This window comes from Equus przewalskii, chromosome 27 (genome assembly GCF_037783145.1).
Source record: "Equus przewalskii isolate Varuska chromosome 27, EquPr2, whole genome shotgun sequence".
Lineage (NCBI taxonomy): Eukaryota > Metazoa > Chordata > Mammalia > Perissodactyla > Equidae > Equus > Equus przewalskii.
In genome coordinates this window covers 30,739,201-30,753,750 of record NC_091857.1, presented here as the reverse complement: position 1 = coordinate 30,753,750, position 14,550 = coordinate 30,739,201, and the positions used below count along the sequence as shown (strand labels likewise).

Below are 14,550 nucleotides of genomic sequence, written 5' to 3'. Positions count from 1 at the left end.
AGAGGAAGCTGTCAACAGCTCCAAGATGGGGTTTTAATAAGAAGCTGTGAGGAAAGTGACAAAGGAGCCGGAAATACAAATCTCGAGATTAAAAGAAGATTCAGGTTGAAAGCAGATGGGATTAATCGAGCTGTTGGAAGATCCTTAATTAATTAGGGCAAAGTTTCAAGATTCTAGAATGACAGACCTTTCTCTGGTTCTCGTCAGGGAAACCAAGACCACAATGGCAGGAATTTGGAGGAGAGACAGAGTTAAGTCATTTTCTGAAAGAAGCTTGACAGAGGAAAGTGGAGAAAAAGGAGGATAGAGTTTGAGTTAGCATTTGACACAGCTGTCACGTTTGGTCATCGGTGGAATCTGGGCTCCAAATTCTTTGAGGACATTGTCATAGTGGCTTTGTACCTACAGAGTGTCTGCCACATGGTAGAGAACCAATAAACGTTGAATGAATGAAGGAGGCCTCATTGAGTGTTTCTTCTTAACCAGCTCATCTACCATTTCAGGCACTATTTGAATGTTAATTCAGCACAAGTAAGCCAGTGGGTGGCTTTTTTTAAATGACAACTTCTTGTCCCTGGTTTGAAGCCTGTCTATCATTCAAATTCCTCAAATCTCTCAGAAACTTTGTCTTCGCTTGTGACCCCACGGTTACCTGGTAAGTGATGCCACGAAGACATGTGGTCACATGCTTGGAAGCGTTTTATAAACTGAATTAAGCTCTGTCACTCCTCTCCCGTAGAATGTGGCCTGATAACAAAAGAATACTTAAAAGCATGTCTTTAGGGGCCGGCCCCATAGCTCAGTGGTTAAGTTTGTGCACTCCACTTCGGCGGCCCAGGGTTCACAGTTTCGGATCCTGGGCACGGACGTACGCACTGCTCATCAAGCCATGCTGTGGCGGCATCCCACATGGATGAACTAGTATGACCTACAACTAAGATATACAACTATGTACTGGGGCTTTGGGGAGAGGAAAAAAAGAGGAAGATTGGCAACAGATGTTAACTCAAGTGCCAATCTTTTAAAAATATATAAATAAATAAAATACAATCTTTACCTTTACAGATTATGTTGATGTATTACTTCAAAAATATCTGCCAGCTTGCAAACCACTGATAGCCACATCTGGCAGAGGCTAAGTTTGCACCACTCATCTGTGTAAAAGCACGAGATGCCTCTTCTCTAAGTTGGACGACTCTTTTAAGGATTTTACAACAGACAGCCAGCAAACCTCTATGTGATACCAAATATGTTCACAATTACTTCCCCTTCCATTACAGAATAAAGATTCTTGTATATTTTAGAGTGTTTTTTGTGTTTGTTTTATTGCTATATTTTGTTTTGAAAGTTAGCCTCAATGTCATTTTCTAAAACTTTGTACCTTCCAGTGACAAATTCTTCCTGATGAAGCCTTGTCTGTGAAGGGAGCAGTAAATGAAAGCCACCTTTGGATGTGAGGCTACCCTGGGATTCCTTTTATATTCTGGTCAGATTGGCCACCACATCAAGTGTTACACTAATACAGCTTTCTCATAAAGCATTGTTCTTGTTACAGAAGTCACTTCGAATTACAAATAGCTTCTCCAGTCCATCTTTTTTCTAGAAGTTTACAAAGAAAGTAGTCCTGGATGTATTCCATGACTGAGTAGAATTAACAAATTCCATAGGCTGAGACATGTTAGAAACATCTGTACTTCGACCCAACTGTATGGTAAACCTCCCACACTGTCTAATTTCTCCTAGTACTTATTTCAGATCTTCAATGATATTTTCAAGGCATCTTCCAACAGTATTTGCTGACAAAGGAAAGCATTTTAGTTTAGTCACCAATTTGTGTTCCATGCATTATTTTCCAGCTGTTGTCACCAAAAAAGGAATAATGAAGTGTTTCCTTCATAATATGTAGCTTTTTCTCATTTACTATTAAATAAGAAACTTCCATAGGGGCTTCTAAACATTTATCATCAAATTTATTGTGATTTTTGTAAAGCACTGGATTGGGAAGGGCATAGCTCTAAAAGTTAAAAAATTGCAAAAATTTACCTTCGTATTCTAGATAATAGGTTTTTAAATGTTTTGTAAATAGTGTTGGCTTCATACCAGCTTTAGTTAATAATCCAAGTTGCAATGTGTATTTAGCTTGAGTTTCATAGTTAATGGTAGATGATGAAAATTCATATTTCAAGCAGGTTTTTCTCATTTCGATGTTTTATTTTTTTTGGTAACTTGTTGCCAGAACTGATTAGATTATCATTGTTTTGCCTTATAATGTGGCCAAAAAAGTGCTTGCGTCGGGAGAAGGGTCAGCCCTGCTATCTTTCTAGTGGTTCCTCACTGGTCACATTATCAGTATTATCTGTAACCAGCAATTTCACAACAGGTTCATTTAAAACCACTTGTCTACTTTGCAGGGGTTGGTTTTGTTAAAGTGTGATAATATAAACCATAAATCCACTTAGCTAAGCTCACATAATTTGCGATTTGTCGTATCACCCTGAACTCAAATGAACGCAGGGGCTCTTGGCAACCTCACGTACTGGGGATGCCACTCTTCCCTCAAGATAACTCACACGCTGGATGAGACTTGAGACTGTCTGACATAAGGACCAAATCTAGGCACCAGTGTCATTTTGTATTCTGAATATCAGCAACGCTGAAGCTCTTTCTTATTATTTTAGATTTTTAAAAAGACGTTCTAATATACCTTTCTTTATGCCAGTGGATCGTCTGGTACAACCTGGGGTGTGTGTACCTTGCTTTGGAGACCACCTTTCCTAACCCACTTCTCTGACAAATAAGTAGCAATATCTTGGTCATTCATTCCACAAATATAGACCGGTTAGCTATTCACCAAACCCATTTCTTCTCCTTCCTAACACAGTGACTACACTTCCAATCTTATATGGCTTAAATGGCTATGAGACGGAGTTCTAGCCAACGGAATGTGTCATTTCCAGGCCTGGACCATGAAACCTCCCATGCAGTCTTTCTCCCCTTCCTTTCTAGTGCTACATCTGCTGTCTGAATGTCCACGCCCAAAGAAAAATTGGAAGCCATATGTTGAAGGTGGTGGAGTCTCCGTCTGTTTGGGCCCCTGAATGACTATGTGGAGTAGAGCACCACTCTCACCCCTCCACCATCAACTGAACTTGACATCAGTGAGAAATAAACTTTTGTTTTGTTGGGCCACTAATATTTGGGCTGTATGTTGCAGCAGCCAGTGTTAGCATAAATAGACACATCCCTGACCTCAAGAATATAACTAAGACGTGCATGCAAATAATCACGTTATGAATCAATCCAGAGCACTAGCACCATGAGAGTGGCCCAAACTGAGCACAATGGGAGTTTAAGCAAAGACAACAACCATTCCAGTTAGTACGGTCAGAAAACGTTCCACAGAGATCACATTTGTACTGGACTTTAGAGGACAGAGAAGATTTCAGTAGAGGTAAGAAGGGGTCTTCTCAAGGAAGAGAGGTGTGACCTCCTGGTGGAACCAGGACTTTGAATGCCAAGCTAAGGTGTTTTGACTTGATCCTGCAGGCAAGGAAGAGCCAATGAGAAATTCTGAGTAGGGGAAGATGCAGTGCCATTGGTGCTTTAGGGAGATCACCCTAGTAACAGTGAGGAAGGTAGACTAGAGGAAGCACAGGAAGACCTGTGTATTTATGAGATTGATTAAGAAGCAACCACAGTGGTGAGCCTTGTGTCCCAGTTCAAAGCTCAGGCTGTGGGGTCAGCAGACCTGCGTGTGAATCCTGGCTCTTGCATTTGTCAACTATACTGACCATGGGTAAGCTGATTAATTAACTAAGCCTCAGTTTCCCCATTTGAACAAAGTGGGTAATAACAGAAGGTGCTACATAAGATTGATGTGAAGAGTGAGATAATGCATAAAAAGCATGAAGCACAGTGCCTGGCAAATAATAAACAGTCATTGTTATTTGTATTCCCAATATGAGATAGTAAGGACCTGAACTGTGTTTGTTACAGTGATAATGGAAAAGAAGGGCTGAATGCAAGAGATACGCAAGGAAGGCTGATGAATCAAAAATGACTCCAAAAGGTGGTCTCAGTTGCTTGGGAGAATGTTCTCCCCCTGGGAGGATGGGTCGGTTTTGTGAAGTACAAAAAACTTCCACATTTTTAGATAAGCCAAGTGTGAGATGTGAAGGGAATGCCAGAGACATTTATAGACAAAGACGAGGAAGGTGGTAGAGAAGGAGAATTTTAGGAAGTGAAATAAATTATTGGAGAAAGATTCCAAATGAGAAAGGAGCAGATGTGATCGAGACATAGATTAAAGTCTTATCTGGAGAGGGATGAAGACACACACCCTTCTCCCCTTCCTCTGAGATAAAAAGAGAATGAGAGGAAAAAGGAAAGGAAAGCTCTAGACAAACCATGATATTATAATATTATGGAATGGAAAAGTTGAGGTTGCTGGTGGTATATGGTCTTGGCTTTTTCTGGAAAGCTGATGCTGTGGTCATCTTCTTGGGGTGGAGGTGGAGACAGAGATCTCAGCACAGGAAGAGATCACCACTCAACACTCAGCATCTCCAAATCCTGTCCACTGAAGACCCAAGAATGTAAGACTCTGGGCTCACTGCTCTACAGAGAGATTTTTAAAGGACATTGTTTTTATGGTGATTGTTAAATGACCAAATTCCCTGGCCCTCCTGGAGGCTTACAAGAGCAGACACTCTGACCATCCTAGAAAAATTGGCTTCTAAAGTTAAAGGTCCAAATCAACTTTCTTTGCTCTGATGTTGTTGGGCAGAATCACCCCCAAGGGCATGGCACATCAAGGTGTTTGCCAACTGAGGCCATGCTGTAATTTGTTCTCAGTGATCCCAGGGAAGCCAGTGGGTGACTGGAAGCTGGTTAGCACAATTGATGCTAAAAAAGATAGAAGACTGGTGCAGACACTCCTAGGGTGAGCTCCTACCTCCCTATACCAACATATTCCCAAGGCCAGGGTCTTTATCGACTCTTCATCTTCCAGGATACCCAGATGCTCTCTTTAACTTGATTCCATCTTCAGACAATGTGATTGAGGAGGGAGGGAAATGCCCAGTGGGATAGATACCTAGAGATGGCCATGCCTGGCTGCTGGAACCAAGTTTCAGCCAAAGTGGTGTTTGAGCAACCCAACTTGGAAATTCCTAAGTTTGAAGACCTCTAGCCAAGAAACGCATCCATCAGAATATACTGGTCACATGAGAACCTTCCTGATGAAATGAAGCCTTGTTTATTTTTCTGTGGTGGAGGTGATTGCATGTGACATTTCTCTGAATCTTTTATTTATAGTTTTTCTTTTTTTTCAGCATTAAGAAACTAAACAGATGGAGAAAACTCACTTAAAGTGTTTTCTTATTACTCCTGGCAATCTTTGGCTCCAGACAACTGCTTAGCCTCTTTCCCTGGCTAGAAATAAGGCCTGGAAGTGTTTACACTGCCTTCAGATTCACAGAGGATGAGCAGGGACCACGTTTTTCCCATTTGTTCCCTTCATCAAAGTCTTCTCCAGTACAAAGATGTTTTATTGAGGCTCTGGATCCCACTCAGAAGCTTTTTTGTTTAATTCGATTCTTCTTGTTGACATTACGAGTGCATTTAAGCATGTCTCCATTCCCATATTTTAGCCGGAGTCCAGAGCTCCTTGTTAGAAGGTTGGACATGGATGAAAACATCCATGATGGTGAACACAGCTGGGAGCATGGGCAGCTGAGGAGACGACAGATGGGAGGCAGGGGCAGGCCAAAAACGGGGCAGCTCATTGCCCTCTCCTCAGAGGAGACATCAGAGGGCACAGCATGCTATACCAGCACCCTTATAGGTAGGGGCCCTGGGGAGATGGGCCTAGGGGACTGTCTAGGGGGTCAGGAGCCTATTGTTACTCCCAAGAGGCTCAGTTTCTTCAAAGCTTAAGCCAGATTGAGCCCTCAGGATCTGCGACTCTTGAACACTTGTTCTCCGCTGCTCAGGGCGGAGTTTATACCCAGAAGACAGAGTTTAAAAGGGTGACAAAAGAAGAAGAGAAAGAAAGGGGATGTAACTGGAGTGAGGAGACTTTGAAGGCTCCAGATGTGGGCTGAAGTTTGGGTGGGAACAGGATCTAGAATGAGGCACAAGTGGACGCCCCTAGATCCCTATCCTACGACCTGTCTTCCAGCTGTAAAACTGGAGTTCCCTCCCACTTCCCCATCATCTTCTGCTCCCGTTGAGAAGGAAAGCAGTACCACAGCAGCACAGCACTCCCCGGGGCACCCCTCGGTCACCACAGATATTTGGCCAGAATTCCCTTATTACACCCTTCATCCCAGCCTGGGTGGGGTCCCCCCTTTTCCTGTTCCCACAGCACTTAACTCCCTCTGTATGAATTGGAACGTACCTGCATATGTGTCTCTCTCCCTCATCAGACTGTACACAATTTGAAGTCAGGGACTGGCTCTGGGCTAGCGGGTTTTTCCATGAATTAGCACAGTATTGACTCATAGTTCACAAACTGTTCAAATGAACCTGTAAATGAACCAACAAACATCAAACAAACAAATGAACTTCCTCACTTCCACTCGTGTAATCCCAGTTTGAGACTGCCATTCAACAATACCCAACAAACACGAATCGGATGCCTGCTATGCGACCAGCACTATGCCAGGCCCTGGAAACACCATTATGAGAAAGAAGAGTTGGGACTTGCAAGTCGCACACAGGCATATGAGATGACAGATGGGAGAGCACTGGTTGCTGTAACCTGTCCTGCCCTTCCTGATCGGGGGATTGCTGGCTGTCTGGCTGGAAGGCTGATTTGGTCCCTTCAGAATGGCACTCTCCATTGCTTCTCAATCTCATCTTTACAGTCACTCCACTTGGGCTGTTTGAAGCCCTCTCTTCTTCCCTGGTTCTCAATGGATCAGAACCGTTGCAGAAATTTGTATGGTATTTTTGTCTCAATGACCAGGGGTGTTCTAATGATATTTATTTGCTGGAAGCCAAGAATGCTCAACATCCAGCAATGCCCAGGACAGTTCCCTGTCGTAAAGAGTCTCATATCCTTCCTAATTTTCAAACATTCCACCGAACTTCATGTAGGTAAAAACTCTATTTGTTCTGTTTTATGTGTAAACACAAAATATTTCTTGGAAGGTTTAAAATAACATTGAATTTTCCAGGAATGAGACTCCCATGTAAATCGAGGCAAGGCTGTATTTTGTTTACCAAGAGTCAATTACCATTTGGGACACCATGTCACCAGCGGCAGTGCCCCATGCTATTTGAGTTGCCAGCACAGCTCACCTGTGACAGGCTACATTGAATCTGCTGCTTTCACAGAGGCCCCAGGATCTGATTTGGGCATTGCATTTTCTACCTTACTGCTGCCTGAGCATTTACCTATGAAAACACATACTATTTTGTTATAAATCACTTTCCACTTATTTTTAAGTTTGAGCATTATGTTGACCTTTTCAAACATAATGCATAGAGGAAATTATGTGATTAACTTCTGTTTCGGGTTGAAGTGTGTCATTGTCCCCCACCTCACCAAATTCATAGGTTGAGGTCCTAACCACGAGTATCTCAGAACATGACCTTATTTGGAAATAAGATCTTCATAGAAATAATCAAGTTAAATTAGGTCCTGAGGGTGGGCTCTAACCCAATAGGACTTGTGTCCTTGTTGAAAGGGGAGATTGGACATAGAGATACACACGGAGGAAAGACCATATGAAGAGACACAGGGAGAAGATGGCCATCTGCAAGCCAAGGAGAGAGGCCTGGAACCGAGCTTCCTTCACAGCCCTCAGCAGGAACCACCATGCCGATTCCTTGATCTTTGACTTCTAGCCTCCAGAGTGGTGAGACGATAAATTTCTGGTTTTTAAGCCAGCCGGCGTATGGTACTTTATTATGGCAGCCCTAGAAAACCAATACAACTTTATCCCAGACAAGTAGAGGAGCTGTGAGATATGTTACAAGAAGAGGGGCCTGAGTACGATGGGGGTGAGAATAACTGCTGGCTTCAGACTCTCAGAGCTGCTGACTGCGGCCCCAAATAGCAATAATAACACAAAAATTGGGCTTGGTTTGGCAAAGGCAACACTATAATGGGTAATTTCAGTGTCAGAAATAATCAAAGTATTAAATATCTAGCAAAAGAGAGGAAAAGTAAACTTCTAACTATGGAGACTTCCTGCACTTGAGAGGAATTGACCACAAAGCAATTAGAGTCAAGTCGAAAAGAAAGAAAGCCTTCTATTTCATACTTGGAGAAAGCTCTTAAAAATTCTTCTTGCTATAGACAAATAACACCACTTATATTTGTATGGCTTTTCACAGTTTTTTAAACACTTCATGTACTTTGTTCCATTTAGCGGTCCCAAGAGATAGGCAGGGTGGATAAAATTTTCCTCATTTTATAAAGGAGGAATCTGTGGCAGTTAGAATGATTTGCCTAAGGAAAGATAAACATCAAATTTTTTTATTGATTAAAATTATTTTGATTCTAAGAAATAGCCACAAATTTGAATAACTGAGACATGAAATAACTCAATAGTAGAGATCTCTTCAGCTAAGGAAGCCATGAGCAACTGGCCAGGGAGGACGAGAGCCATAGCTCCTCCAGGGCCTTGTCCTGCAGCGGGTTGAGGGTCTTCGTCCCTAGGCTGCCATGAAGATGACTCCACAGCCAACCTCCAAGATCGAGTCTCTGATCAAATTTCAAATTCTCAGATGAGAGGATCTGATTGGCTGATCAGGTATCTAACCCTCTGCCAACCAACTGTGGTCAAGGTGGCCAGATCATATAGTATCAGCAAGGTGTATGGGGACCTGATCTTATAGATTGAGGGGACAATGTCTAGACAGAGGGTAATCACCTTGTAGCTGAACAAGTCTCTAGATGTTCCACGCCTTGGCTGCCCAACACGCACTGACCTTCCTATGCATTCGGATACACCCTTGGGTAACATGGCGCAAAACATAGACACAAGCACACTTATCCACTCCCCGGCAGAAACAACTGAAAAGTCATGTTAAGTTAACAGTTAGTAAATGGACTAGCAGTTCATGAAACTTGATTCCTTTTCATTCTGGGCTCACGGATTCACTCCATTTCCCAGCCTCCCTTGGAATTGGATGCGGCGTGTGACCAAGTTCTAGGCAGTGGAACATGAGCAGAAGTGTTGGGCATCACTTCCAGGTCTGATCCTCCTTGCTCTTCCACATTCACTGACTTGATGCAGATAAACACAGTGACCTTGGAAACTTCTGTAAATTGAATATGGAAAAACCACAACATGGAAGGAGCCTGGGTCCCGAGTCACTTCTTGGAGGAGAGGGACCAGCAGATCAGGAACACATTTGAGATTTTAGGAGAGCAAGAAAGAAAATTCTGTGGTGTTTGATCCCTAATACATTCTCGGTATTGGTTTTACAGGAGCTAGTGTCTTCTTAACCAATCCAGAGGGTGATGCTAAAGGTGCACTGTTCGGGGTGTTCCCAAACTCCAACTGGTGTTCGTGCTGCCCCTCCATTCCATCTCAGTCATTCTTCCCGTTCTACAGCCTGTGGACTCCACCACCACCAATATACATTATATAAAGGGGTGGGGAGAAGGAAAGGCGATACAATATTAGATGTGAATCAGGAGATTCAGTTACACATCTGACTCAGTAACTCTACGTCTTTTGCTCACAGTGATTCCCTTTTCTCTGGGAACCAGGGCAATTGACTACTGGCAGTCATGTTTATAAAGTGTGAGCTTGCCTCCTCAGGGCTAACTAGGGCAGGGGCACATCCCTAATTGGGTCAGTCAGCTTCTCTCTTCTGGGAATTTGGAATTTAAACAAGGGCAACAGAGACCAGGAGATGAGAACTAACCGCATTAATAGCAACGTTCTAGAGAGAAGGTCTATTAACTCCTGGGGTTCACATCAATAGAGCAGCCCAGTTCCTATCTTTCCTGAGTTGACTTTTCAACTCTTCCCTGACTTACATGATATTCCAAGTAACCTCCCAATAAATTCCCCTTTATGCTTAAACTTAAAAAGAAAAATGTAACCTAAAACAAATAATCTAATCAAAAAATGGGCAGAGGATGTGAACAGACATTTTACCAAAGGATATACAGATGGCCAACAAAGACATGAAAAGATGTTCAACATCACTAATCATCAGGGAAATGTAAATCAAAACTATATTGAGGTATCACCTTATACTTGTTAGAATGTCATAATCACCAAGACAAAAAATAGCAAACATTGGAGAGATGTGGAGAATAGGGAACCCTCCTCCACTGCTGGTGGGAATGCAAAGTGGTGCAGCCTCTACGGAATACAGTATGGAGAGTTCCAAAAAAATTAAAAATCGAAATACCATATGACCCAGCTATTCTACTACTGGGTATTTATCCAAAGAACTTGAAATCAACAATTCAAAGAGACTTATGCACCATTATGTTCATTGCAGCATTATTCACAATAGTCAAGACATGCAAGCAGTCCAAGTGCCCACTGACTGATGATTAGATAAAGAATATGTGGTATATATATACAATGGAATACTACTCAGCCATAAAAAAAGACAAAATAAGCCCATTTGCAACAACATGGATGGACTTTGAGGGTATTATGTTAAGCAAAATAAGCCAGACAGAGAAAGACAAACACCATATGATTTCACTCATATGTGGAAGATAAACAAATACATGGATAAAGAGATCAGATTAGTGGTTACCAGAGGGGAAGGGGGTTTGGGTGGGCCTAAGAGGTAAAGGGGCGCACATGTATATGACAGACAAACAACAATGTACCACCGAAATTTCACAACGTTATAAACTATTATATCCTCAATTGAAAAAAAATTCTCATGTCAAAAAAAAAATTGCAACCAAAAGAACTCTATCTAGTAAAGAAGGTAGCTCCAGAAGAAGGGATTTGCTGATTTCCTCAGCACCCAAAGGAGGATCTCTTCAGCCACTCACTCCTTCACTCATTTCAAGACTTTTCGTTGAACTCCTACTATGTGCCAGGCATACTGTGCTAGATATTGAGGACTCAATGACAAGTCTGATCTCTGTCTCCCGATGCTTCCAGTCTAGAGGGGAGAAAGGCGTGAGTCAGGTAATGCCACTCATGAACACGTCATTGCAAACTGAGGTAAGGACTCTGAAGGAAAGATTCAGGACTGTGAAAGAGCACAGCAAAGGATGGAACCTTAGATTTCAGGATTTGAAGAAATGACGTTTGGGCTGAGTCCTGAATATTGAGTAGGTGTTAACTCATGGGAGAAAGCAATCCCGACACAAATACTTATAGTTCCCTGTGATGCAGACTTAAATGGAAGTACACAGAGAGTACCACGGGAGCCAAAAAGAGCATTTTCATTTCTCTAAAGGAAATGGAAAAGGCTTCTCATAGTTTCAGTTCAGTCCTAGAGGACAAGAAGAGGTTTACAAAGAAGAGAAAGGAGGAAGGACATTCCAAGCAGAGCGGGAAAAGCGTGTGCAGAGGCATTGAAGGCATCAAAAGTTAAGAACAAATAGTTCTCACAGTTGTGGCATTTAGGGTAAGGATGTTTGTGAGGCAAATGGTGGGTGAGGAAGCCAGTGAGCTGTCATAAAAGGCCTCATCTAGGTCATGCTAAAGGGGATGGACCTTATCCTGTGAGCAGTGGGGAGTCAGAGGAAGACGACGGCAGGGAAATGTTCCAGTAAGATTTTTGCTTCAGAAAGTTCGTTCTAGGTTTTATGAAGAGCAGATTGAACCTGGGAGAGAAGGGAGGCTGAGAGGATAATTCGGAGCCATGAACTGCCTCTGTGTTAACAGTTATCATCTACTAAATGACCTGCTATAGGCCTGAGGTCTCCCATAACCTGAGCCTTGTGGGAGAAAGAATAGTTTGAAGTGTCTCTCCAGAGCCCTGCCCTCCTACCTGGCTCACTGCCGCCATCTTGGTTGGTCCTAGCTGCCTCGGGTGGGGCTGGTTGCCATAGTCTCCTAACTGGTTGCTATTCCTCTAGCCTGTCCCTTTAACCCCTTCTCCACATTGCCAGCTGGTTATGCTCCCTGGGACTCGCAGCTGATCACATCCGCCCAGCTCAGAGAGCTACTCCTCGTCTACAGGGTTAAGCCAGGGTCTTCTCTTCACCATCTCTAGCCTCCTCTCTTTACACGTTAGTACTGACTGTCTGCTCAGCTTTTTACATACATTATCTTTAATTCCCATCCTACCCCAAGGTGACTGTTACTGTCCTTATTTTATAGCCTCAGAGAAGTCAGGTCACAGGTCACAGGCCAAAGGCCACAGGCTAGTAAATTGTGGAATTCAGGACTGTCTGCCTCAAAGCCCATACCTTTCGCATTCAGGCATGTTAACTCTAAACCAAGTAGCCTGGATTAGTTAGGCCATAGTCCCCAATCTCTACATCTCAGAATCACAGTACCCCAAGAACTGAGCCCAAGTATTACTCACAGAAAACTGAAAAATGCCAACACTATTCTTCTCCCAAACCACAGTAAATAATAGAATTTTCTTAATTTTACATATGTACCCTCTATAATTTTTTTAAAATCTTTGGCTCCTGCTCTCATTTGGGTAAATTAGGATTTAGTATAGATCACTGACTCTGTCCTAATTATATAGTTGTTTTAATTGACTCTGTCTCTTTAATAAGTTTGAAATCTACTGAGTTGACTACACACTTGTGGGGAAAGTGGGAAATGAGGCTAGAAATCTTGCTTGGGATTGATACACGAAAGCTCTGGAAGCCTGACCCAATAGTTTCCCGTAAGCAATGGGCAGCCTTAGGTGGCTTACAGCTGAGGAGCAACAAGGCCATGGGAAGACTTCTCTGAACACAGGGGCCAAAAAGATAAGAGCAGAACTTCTCAAAACGTGGTCCCCTACCAACTAGATTAGCATCCCCCAAGAGTGTGTTAAAATACAGATTCCCAGGCCATGCCCCACACCCCCACTTAGAATCCCTGGTGATGGGACCCAGGAATCTACATTTTATTGACCACCAAGATTTTGATATAAACTGAACTCGAGAATCAGCAAGGGAGGAGGAGAAACGAGAGATGTGGAAACCAGTCAGGTGGCTGCAGTGTCTCCAGAGAGAGGCACTAAGGGAGTGAGCTAGAGGGAAGGAGAGGAGATACGAGGGCTGAGGGAGACAGGAGAGGAGGTCTAGAAGGGGGCAAATAATTAGATGAGAAGGAAAAGGAGAGATGGAATTGCAGCCCAGGGTTTCTGACCAGAGTGGCAGGGAGGATGGTAGAGTCATTGACAGAAACAGGAGGGCAGGAGAAAAAGCAATTTGAGAGAAGATAGTATAAGCTTGCATTGGGTCACTTTGAAATTGAGGCACTGACAGGACACCCTGACCGGTGTATGGAACAATATATTGTTAGCATGTCTCTACGTGGCATTGAAAATCTATGGCCAAGGTGCAGGTTTAGAAACCAAGAGACACTAATGAGGCTCAGGCCAGGGGACAGGTCTTCTGGGAGTCTATTAGCTTTCTCTGCTTGTGGCCACAGGCAACACCCCTCACCCAACAGCCAGCTGCAGATAGAGGCCATTAGTCACACGAAGGTGGGGAGAGGAGGACGAATGGATCCCTGCAGATCCAGCCTTGCTGTGTGAAATCCAGCTCCAGACTCCTACCTGCCAGGGCTACCTTACCATGGCATCTCCCAAAATGCGCCCCATTGATATTACTCTCGTGCTCTGGTTGGGCACTTCATGCATCTCCTCACTGAGCTCGCTCACAGCAGTGAACTCTCAAAGGCAGCTTCAAAATCTGCACAGCTGTGTTCTAAACCCGGCCAATTATATTTGACTGGAAAGTCAGTCGGGGCCAAAACCTGGGAGTAATTTCAAGGACACCTTTTAAGACCAAACGAAGGCCTTTTAGCATTGACAGTGTCTGCAGATCCAAGTCAGCCGGGGCCTTTCATCTGCACAGTAACACAGGCAGGACGAGGGGAGGAGGGCTTGTTTGAAACTCCAATCATCAGGTTTTCTAAAATACACACATTTTCTTGTTTAGCTCGCAGCCGGCGGAGGGGGTCATCTGGGGAATATCACCGCCGGAAATGCATCTAGAGGATTTCAATGAAAATAAATGGTCTCAATCTTTGTAAATTATACAAGAAACTATGGTGTCATACGAGGGCCACAGACTCTTCACTCTAGGCGAGCACCAGCTCCGTTGGAGGCCGCAGACGAGGAAAGAAATACCTGCAAGGCTCAGAGCCTGCCCACCGGACCTTGTGAATGAGCCACTCCGCCCGTCTCTCCTAAACCTCAGGAGCTCTCTGCAGAAGCCATGGAAAATCCACTCTGGGGATCAGTCCCCAGGCTAGCTCTGCTCTCGGGCTGCCCAAGTTTTTCCTGTATGTCTCAGGGAGCTCATGGAGCCACACAGGGTTCAGTGGCCCCCCAGACACTCTTTGTCCACCATCAGCCAAGTCCAGCTCATCTCAACACAGTCGGTGACTCCACTTCCCCAGCACCTCCCAGGTCCAAGCCCCCCTG

The 14,550-nt window shown here is 43.7% G+C and overlaps 1 protein-coding gene across 1 annotated transcript in view; it reads right to left on the bottom strand.

Annotated features, from left to right (window-relative positions):
* Nucleotides 1-6,521, bottom strand: part of KCNE2 (potassium voltage-gated channel subfamily E regulatory subunit 2) — a 65,398-nt gene extending 58,877 nt beyond the window's left edge. The window contains exon 1 of the mRNA XM_070597209.1: nt 6,401-6,521. Coding sequence (XP_070453310.1) covers nt 6,401-6,406 — 6 coding nt within the window. The 5' untranslated portion in view covers nt 6,407-6,521. The remainder of the gene's footprint in view (nt 1-6,400) is intronic.
* Nucleotides 6,522-14,550: the final 8,029 nt, after the last annotated feature.